The sequence below is a fragment of the Carex rostrata genome, chromosome 11 (genome assembly GCF_964058835.1).
Source record: "Carex rostrata chromosome 11, lpCarRost1.2, whole genome shotgun sequence".
NCBI lineage: Eukaryota > Viridiplantae > Streptophyta > Magnoliopsida > Poales > Cyperaceae > Carex > Carex rostrata.
Genome location: NC_135928.1, coordinates 7,007,770 through 7,017,500, shown reverse-complemented (window position 1 = coordinate 7,017,500; position 9,731 = coordinate 7,007,770). Strand labels below are relative to the sequence as shown.

At 32.5% G+C, this 9,731-nt stretch overlaps 2 protein-coding genes across 2 annotated transcripts; one reads left to right on the top strand and one right to left on the bottom strand.

The window, feature by feature from the left end:
* Positions 1-716: 716 nt before the first annotated feature.
* Positions 717-2,360, top strand: LOC144561840 (short-chain dehydrogenase/reductase 1-like). The gene is made up of 5 exons (XM_078310939.1): positions 717-868; positions 962-1,208; positions 1,302-1,355; positions 1,450-1,635; positions 1,799-2,360. Exons 1-5 carry the CDS (start codon positions 852-854, stop codon positions 2,171-2,173), a joined length of 879 nt encoding a protein of 292 aa, XP_078167065.1. The 5' UTR covers positions 717-851; the 3' UTR covers positions 2,174-2,360.
* Positions 2,361-2,571: 211 nt separating this feature from the next.
* On the bottom strand, positions 2,572-5,593 carry LOC144561841 (LIM domain-containing protein PLIM2b-like). Its single transcript, XM_078310940.1, has 5 exons — positions 5,069-5,593; positions 4,491-4,590; positions 4,298-4,329; positions 4,125-4,214; positions 2,572-3,433 (listed from the first exon to the last, which is right to left on the bottom strand). The coding sequence occupies exons 1-5, from the start codon at positions 5,201-5,203 to the stop codon at positions 3,188-3,190; spliced, it is 603 nt and encodes a 200-aa protein (XP_078167066.1). The 5' UTR covers positions 5,204-5,593; the 3' UTR covers positions 2,572-3,187.
* Positions 5,594-9,731: the final 4,138 nt, after the last annotated feature.

Sequence of the window (9,731 nt, the reverse complement as noted above, 5' to 3'; positions counted from 1 at the left end):
TCACAAAGAAAATGAAGGAATAAGAGCAAAAATGTAATTTTAATTTTTTATTAGTATTAAATCACTACTAAATGAAAATATAAACAAAATGAATAGGTTTGAATGAGGAAATAATTAAATTTAAAGTTTTGATAAGTAAATATCTTTGATGAAGGACATATATTTAAATTTTTCAAAAAATAATTACGAGCTAAACCTTGATCTTTTTTGAGCCACCCCCTCGGCCCCTCCTCTGGGTCCGGATCTCTAAAGTAACTCAATTTTTGAGTTTAGATCTGAACCGTCCGATTCAAATCCGGCCAATCCGGTCTGAGGTGGAGCACAAGACTCCTTTAATCTGACGGTCAGGATCTAAACTCAAAAATTGTGTTACTTTAGAGATCCGATCTCCCTTCCCGTCCCTATCGCCCCTCCCGTTTCTCTTGACCAAAACGAATTTGTGTAAATAAAAATATCATCTACAAGCCTAGAATCAACCATTACGAACTTGCTAATTTCTATCAACATACTGGTACCGCCAATCAGTGATGTGTGGACACTTCAATAAGGTACTTTGCTTGATTAGTCTTTATACAGGCAAGCAGTGACGCAATTGCAATTTTGAATTTTCTTCGTAGAAAAAAACAGATTTTATTTCGATCCGACCGTAGAAAACTTCCCATTGACGGTCGCTGTCAAGGTTGACTACTTTGGAATATTACTGTCCATGATCCTTCTGTGGTGAAAATTTCCTAAACCATTCTCTCAAACTAGCACCTAAATTTATAAATTCCAATAATATATCCAAAGTTTCATACTTGCGAGCAAGAATTCAGTTGTCCTTCACCCCTCAACGGGCGTAAAATACTAAAATGGAATCAAACAAGAAGTATACGATTATTACTTAATTTCTACATCTCTCTCTGAACCAAATATTAATTTGTTTGTAGCTGCTTCACAATATTAGTTTAATTTGTTTCAGGATTGCTGTGGTAACAGGAGGGAACAAAGGTATAGGACTGGAGATATGCAAGAAACTGGCTTCTAATGGAGTAGATGTTATTCTGACAGCAAGAGATGAGAAGAGAGGCAAGGAGGCAGTAGAGGAGCTTACTAGAGATTATGGTCTGAAGAATATAATCTTTCATCAGCTGGATGTCACTGATCGTTCCAGCATTGAATCTTTAGCTGGTTTTGTCAAAAACCAGTTTGGAAAATTAGATATTCTGGTACACTGAATATGTTTATTTTTAGGTGTATCCTGGGCCTGAATAGTGGGAACAATTAAGTACTGTGCATTTACTAACAAATTGTGTCAACAGGTGAATAATGCAGCAATCGGAGGATTTGAGTTCACAAAGACAATTGATGAAGAGGTACATTAATAACAGATGTGGTAATGAGAAATAATTTCTCATTAGATTGCTTCTATTGGTATATGAATATTAATTTTAAATCATTTTTGTACAGCTTCCGCAACAAGAGAGGAAGGCAATTCTCGAAAATAACCTAACAGAAAGCTACGAGAAAGCTGTTGATTGTTTTCAAACAAACTATTATGGAGTCAAGAACATGATGGAAACTTTTTTACCTCTTGTTCAATTATCCAATTTTGGAAGAATAGTGAATGTCTCAACTGGACTGGCACAACTACAGGTAATTTTTTCAAATTACTAAGAGAACATGTTAACGCATGTAAATTTCAAATGCACCTGCTTCTACAGTTCTACTACTATTTTGGTGGGTTTTTTTTTTTTTTTTTTCAGTTTCCACAACACCACCACCATCACAATTACTAAACATACTCTTTTCATTACAGAATCTGAACAATGAAAAGCTCAGGAATGAACTTATGGATATTGATAACCTAACTGTGGAGCGGATTGAAGAGCTTGCAGAATCTTTCCTGAAATCTGCCAAAGACAATACATTTGGGGAAAATAAATGGACATCTCGATACCAGACATACAGTGTATCGAAGATGTTAATGAATGCCTACACAAGAATTCTTGCAAAGAGTTGTCCCAGTGTAACCATTAATTGTGTGCATCCAGGCCACACCAAGACCGATTTCAATTTAAACACTGGGCATTTTACAGTGAGTGAAGGTGCTGAGGGCCCGGTGATGGTTGCTTTGGCTGAAGGAGGGCCCACTGGCCAGTTCTATGTTCAGACTCAAATCTCCACCTTTTAGCTAATAATATCAATTACTGTTTTTTGTTTGAGCTTTTGTTCTATATTCATCTACAAATGAGAAGTAATTGAATATGATAAGGTCTTTCCTTGAGCTTTTGTTCTGACTCAAATCTCCACTTCTTAGCTATTAATATTATTTCCCTGTTTGGAACTTTTGGGATAATAAACAGAAACTATTTCATATTCTATTAGTGTAATTGACTACGCTAAGCTCTTTCATGTGGGAGACAGGGTCTATGGCTGCTGGCCTGAGGCATTTTCTGCATTATTCATGAAATTCATTTGTTGTTGCAAATTGCAACCCACATGTTCTGGAAGTACCATCTATATCATTCTGGTACATATTTCTAGTTTTGTGTATATACCCACAAACTTTTTTTTTTTATATATATATATATTTCTGTTGGGCTTGAGTTGTGAGAGTTGAAGCCATTAAGATGTATATTTAAAAAAAAAATGGCATAATCACCAGTTTAAGTATAAACTGTAGAATCCTTAAAACGTTATACTGGTAGCAAATTCTGGTACTGTTATGTTAAACTAAATCTTACTAGAACTGAACCTAACAGTTATCATGTTTGATTTGAGTACTACTGATCACATGATATATACTGTTTGTGCCTCTGTCTGCGCACGTGCTTTTTGTAAATCTCCATATTCCTTTTACATATTATTATTTTTCCAATAGCATGGCATTTTGTTGACTAAAGGCATTAACAGTAATTTATGGATGGTTGAAGTAACAACTAATTTTAAAGAAGTTTGAGAAGTTCCTTTTTAGCCACAAAATCGTAGCGTACAATCAAGTGTTATTTACTCCAATAAAGATACACCAAATAAGTGAAATCCAAAATGATCATGGAGAATCAGAAAATCAGTATTCTTACAGTTTGAACATTGATTGGCGAGTATGAACCAGAAATGATCATGGAGAACCCAATAGACCAATAATTATCTAAAAAGCTGATTCACCTGCACAGTCAATAATCTGGTATGATAAATGTTGCGCAAACTAGGCCTCCACGGCCTCCTCTTGTGTAGGCTCTTGTGTAGCTTCTTGTGTGGCCCCTTGGTTAGTGTTTTTCTTAGTGGCATCAATGACATGGTTGTAGCTGCCTTTCTCCTTGAACAGCTGTTGAAAATGGATCTTGCAGTATAAAATTCCATGAAGCGCGGCATAGTTGGAAGTGTTCAGGATGCACCCTGAATGAGCGCATCGGAAACAGGTCTTGTGGTATGATTCGCCTTCCACTGTCAACTGATTGCATAATTGATTATTAATTGTTTTCTTAGCTCAGAAAGATAATTACTGTTTGCATAGAAAATATCCATTATGATCGCGTTAAAGGATCAGCATAAATCTTGTAAGTGTATCCAACAAATAACTTAGATTGGAATATAGATAGCAAAAGTAATTCTATACATACTGCAGTCTGGTAATCCAAACTTAATCTGCTTTAATGGATCAACAGATAATATTAAGAATTTGTTCTAACATGTTTAATATCTTCATATGGATCTTACGGATTGTTTGGATACATTTAATGGGTAGTTGCATTTGGGAATAAATTCAAATCTGCAACCTGTTATTTATTTGATATAGCATGTATAACTTCATACAGTTATTAGCAACAAAACTTGATGGTGTTTTCTTTTGTACCATGGAGAAAACAGTTTGATGCAAACCAAATCTCTTCTTAAGCCCATTAAGAAAATGGGTTTAATGTGTTCTATTGGACTTAAGATCTATATATAGGCCCCTTAATTGATATTAATAAATTATATGGAGTTTGGGTTTGGATTAATTCATTCCAAATTGATGATTGATGATATATAGCTCTAACCATGGTCATGCACAATTATTACTAATCACAAAATAATTATTACTAGATTATCAATCAAGTTTTATTTGGTAGTTAACTAGAGATGGTAAATTATTAGTGTATTACCTTTTCAAGGGGGTACACTGTCTTCTTGCAGGTGGCACATTTGTCCTGGGTCCCAGAGAACATCAAAGAAACTTTGCTTGGAGTTCTGGACTGTTTAATCACAATTTGTCAATTGAATGCATAAAATTCACAATTGTACTATATATATATATATATATATCAAAGTTACTTACAAGATCACTATGCCTCTCGCCCGATTTTGAACCTGCATCGAACACAATCAAACATGAACATTACAGATAAATTACATTTCAAAGAAGTATTAAATAATGAGTTTGTTGCAGATGTGCCTGATTTCCCATAAAGCATGAAGAAACAACAGAAAATGTTTTTTTTTTTTTTGGTGAAATTAGGAATATTATGCACCTGCTGGAAATTTCTTAGTGAAGGAGCCCGTCTCTTTGAAAAGCTGCTCAAAGTGAGGCTTGCAATAAAGGACACCTTCCATGGAAGAGTAGCTACACATCTGTGAAAATTACCAAATACAAATTAAACTTGCGGTTAAATTATTAAATTTACAATTTTTTTTCTTCTAAATTTCTACTCTTCGGGTTTATTGCGTAAGTTTGATTACTATGTGAATTTTGTGTAGCATGCAATTGGCAAGATAATCTGGAAAAAGAGGCAAAAGTAGATTATAACGGCTATACTCCAGGATCTCAACAGAGTTGTATGTTTGATATATTTTTTTTATTATTGAACTCTATATCTAAAAATTATGAAGACTGTTGTTATTATTTTATTAGCTAGGCATTTTTCTTCCCTGGATATGAAGATAACCTCTCACAACCAAAATGAATATAGCTCTGGAATATATATATCAGAAGCCAACCCAGTATTCTACTGTATATCCCTAAGATGAACAAATATTAAACTTAATACCATCATCAATTCCAATCTAACAACAACAAAAATCATGATTTAAATAACAATGATAGACATACAGAGAGAGTCCCCTTGCAATGGCTGCACTTGAAGCATGTCTTATGATACGGGACACCGTCAGCCGACAGGAGGTCAATGAAATGCACCGTCTTGTCACATGCTTTGCATTTATCCTGCGTCCCGCTGAAAGACATTGTCGTCGATGATCAATTACACCGTTCCAATTAAGTTTAAGCTAACAAAATTCAAAAGGATTTGCAGAGGGATCAGGGAAGGTATAATAAATAAGGTGGTGAATAAATGGGAGCAGGGGAGGAAATGTAGGAAGAACTCAGCTCCGAATTACAGAGACCACTGGTCAAATGCCTAGAATTAGAAATTATGAAATTTCAAATAAAAAGAAAAATGGATAATTGGTCTTATTCTGGTACAGATTTGCGGATAGACTTACAGATGGGCCGAATTGGGAATTGGGCTTTCTAGAACAAAAATATGATCCAAGGTCTTGGTAATGGATTATGTGATATTATTTTGCTCAATGTTGTAAAATAAAGTAAACACTATACAATGCAGGCAGTTGACTACGGAAATGTGTTCTTAACAAAAATCATAATTTATGAATTATAAACGATTGATCACTGTATAACACATCTTCTGAAACAGATTTCACAAATCCCTTGAAACATTGAACACATAATAAAGAAGCGCGGACCACGCCGAACTCGTGCAAAAGAAGATTATTCCTTTTTTGGTGCCCAACGAGGAAAAGTGGAAAACTAATTCAGTGTACTGGGATAGTAGGATGTCAACAAAACTTTTTAACTGTTTATCTCAACTATTCCATATTTGATATGATAAGTTGGATATGATTCAAAAGAATTCTCTTTAATTTATCGGATATAGCTATTGAAAATAGTAAAAAAAAATGTTAGTTTATTGGATAAGAATACATGAGTAAGAGCTACTTCGGATCTATTCTATATAAAGTGATCAATAAATAATTAAATATTAAATTATATATGATATTTTTCTTTTAATACGTACAACTAAATAACTTTTTAGATTAAATTAATCTATACAACATTTTGTATAATTTTGTAATTAATAATTTATGATAAGATTGCTTTATCCAAAATTTTATATAGTTTTTTAATCAGTAATTCAACATTTTATATATTTTACTTGATTAATAATTTATAATTTTTAAAATAATGAGATAAATCTTAATTTTAAAATAATGGGATAAAATTATAATTTTTACATTTTGTGATACTACGTACATAATGTGTTTAATATCTTTATTTATTTATAAATTTATAAATTAAAGTTTATGCACTATCAATTCATTCGATAATCATCTACTATTTATTTTGTTATCCGTTATTATTTTAATATATAAGGGTAGAAATCTAAATAAGACAAAAATTAACAAACAAACATATAATATGAATTTGACTAATTTGATGTATATGGATTTGAAGGTAGAATCCCAAGTGCACACCGACGGAGCATAATTGAAGTAGATACGACAAAAGAGGATTAAACTGAATATAACTGTATTATATTCCACGTACAGAGATATTTCTGTATTATATTCCACATACATAGATATTTCTGCATGCCAACTACTCTGCAAACACGTTCAATTAAGTTATTATTAGCGATCACTTTATCTCTTAAAAAAAGTATAACATCACTGATTGACAGGCTGTGATGAAGTTGCACCGTTATGTCAATTAAATTTCCTCATGTACATCGCCTAATTAATAAATAAAAGGGGGACGATACACATAGACTGAGAAAAATAGCACCGCAGAGCAGATTTCATTATGAAACAGTACGGTTATGGCACAGAACGGCACATCATGCGTGTCGGTTACGTGTCTTGCAACTTGTGTGTTCCATACCATAATTATTCGCGTGCCATGATCATCTTTGAAAATTTAGCACGGCACGTTACACAAAAGATCTAGTCACGGTATGATACGTGGTCACACGAGTCACATGTAATTAGGACTGTTAGATTTTAGCTAAATGGTGAATCTTAAATATACTAATTTAAATTATGATTAAATAGTCATGCGAGTCATGTTTGGTCACCGTACATTTTGATACAGCGTGACCATCCCTTGATAATTTGGTCACGATATGACACGGCACGTAAAACATTAACTTGATCACGACACATGATCAAAATCACAGTGTGTTAGTCACGGTACAGCACAAGCACATCATGTGTGTCGATTATGTGCCTTGACTGTGTGTTCCGTACCGTAATTATTCGCGTGCCGTGATCATCTTTTGAAAACTTAGCACAGCATGGTACACAAAAGATCTAGTCACGGCACAATACGTGGTCACGCGAGTCACATGTAATTATTAGAACCGTTAGATTTTTGCTAAATGGTGAACCTTAAATAAATTAACTTAAATTATGATTAAACGGTCACGCGAGTCATGTTTGGTCACCGTACATTCAAACACGGCGTGACCATCCCTTGATATTTTGGTCACGGCACGTGAAAAATTAACTTGATCATGACACGGCACAGCACGAGATCAAAGTCACAGTATATTAGTCACGTCACAACACGTTTTTTGCACTCTAGATACACATGAAATTAATACCCCGTTGCATGGGAAAAACCTATTGAATTAATTTCATGATAGGTTTAAGTAACATATTTAATTCGTCATTTCACGACTTGTGCGTCGATGAATCCTTGCGTTGACTATAAAAGTTAATATGAGAACTAACAATTGTAATATTTCCTTTAAAAGATCATATATGAGAATCTTCCTTGATTTAGTAACTAAAAAGGTAATGTTATGTACGAGTACGACTGAACGATTCCTTATAGGTTATTTCAAATTAGAATGTTTGATCTCATTTTATCACAAAATAAAAAAAAAATCCACATAAAATTTACAAAATCGCATCAATAGAAGCAGAAAAGTAATACAAAAATTAACATATGATGGTGATGTGTTTTATGTATGACCTGGCATTCATTAATAATGATAAACTTGACAATTTTTCATAAAAAAAAATTGATAAAGAAATAATTGACATATTACACTTTTAGATTGATCATGTGTATCAAACTTCATGTAATTTAAGTGTTGTTTGATTTTATATTAAAGACCATTAAATATTAAACATTTTTTATTTTAAGTTTTTGATGAACAAAAAAAATAGTATTAAATAGCATTAATTATTATGTGCTTGATATACATAGTATAATTCAATTTTTAAATGTTGGAATTAAAATTAAAATTATTTTTAATGATAGTCAAAATTGTCATATCAATTCATCATCAATAGCTCTTATATGAGATTTTTGAATATAGGTCCAGTGAGAGACAGCAATTTTATTCCTTATGTTCTCAGTTCCCAGACATTATTCTGGAACGTGAAGTTCAACTACAAGCCTTCAAGGTACGGATGTTCCTCCTAAGCTAAGCAGAAAAAAAAAAAAATTATACGGATAATTGATCGCTCTTTGCTCGTCCTATAAATATTCTTCATTAATGTAGAATTGTGTTATTTAGTAATATTATACATATAAGTGCCACCAGCTTCTTTTATTAATAAACGGTACAGTAGATTTTTTTTTTTTTTTTTAAATAGACCTAATACAAAATCATTTAATGAAACAAGCACTATACAAGGAAAACTTACAAAAATAGATTCCACTGAGGCACTGCTTCGGTGGAGAAGAGAATTATGTGTACTTTTGCATACAACATTTTTGCATTGTTCACTCCTCCACTGAGACAAAGTGCTTTGATGAAGTTTATTTTTGTAATTTTCACTCGCGTGATGCTTGTTTTATTAAATAATTTTATATTAGGTCTATTTAAAAAAAAAATCAGTCCAATAAACTCTGGCCTCTAATTTTTTTAATGCTTTTAAAAATTGGACCTACGTACTTCATAAAGAGGCGTGATCTCATCCTTTTTATAATTTTGTGTGAAGTTTATGGTTTGTAGAATAAAATATATTGCAACCAATTGCACATAAAATCAAAGAAAAACACAAATATAATAAATGCAATATAAAAGGCTACAAAGGTCGACCTACAACAGTAAAAAAAAATATGTAGGGGTTTATTTAACTAATATTGACATTTTTTAAGCCCGTTTGATGTTAACATCATTTAATTGTCAATCAAACGTCTTGATCTATTTATATTCATGCCACTTTTTTATTTTTGTTAAGAGGAAGTCCATGGATGGATTTGTCTTGTTCACTTGAGCATTGAATTAATTTATTCTAATCATAATTATAGACTAAGATCACATCACGACCGACAAAATGTCTAATTTTTTAGGTCCTTGAATTAGGCATCCAACAATATTCTTGTAAACAGAGACGGAACCAAAAAATTTAGTTAGAGATACTGAAACTTAAAATGCATACTTATTAATTTGTGATTAGTAGAACTTGAACAAGTACAAAATAGAGCATTAATCACTGGACTACAAACATACATTCAGTATTTTATGAAAAAGACTGAACTATATAAAAACTTCAAAAAAATAAAAATATCAATTAAATTTCAACATAATTAAAAGTTTCAAAATGACAGAGTGACTTCGCATCTCGACTTATAGTGTAGATCCACCCTGCCTATAAATTTATAAAGCATACAACACACAATACCAATTTGAAGATTGCGTGCATCCGGTATACAACAAATTAACAAAGAGCACAAATTA

Bases quoted from the DNA above. Each gene is read 5' to 3' on its own strand.
- LOC144561840 (XM_078310939.1), top strand. The intron at 1,209-1,301 runs GTACACTGAATA...TTGTGTCAACAG, and splicing joins TTGGAAAATTAGATATTCTG to GTGAATAATGCAGCAATCGG. The intron at 1,636-1,798 runs GTAATTTTTTCA...TTTTCATTACAG, and splicing joins CTGGACTGGCACAACTACAG to AATCTGAACAATGAAAAGCT.
- LOC144561841 (XM_078310940.1), bottom strand. From the start codon at position 5,203: ATGTCTTTCAGCGGGACGCAGGATAAATGCAAAGCATGTGACAAGACG. The intron at 4,330-4,490 runs GTGCATAATATT...TGTTCGATGCAG, and splicing joins CACTAAGAAATTTCCAGCAG to GTTCAAAATCGGGCGAGAGG. The intron at 3,434-4,124 runs GTAATACACTAA...TTATGCAATCAG, and splicing joins CAGTGTACCCCCTTGAAAAG to TTGACAGTGGAAGGCGAATC.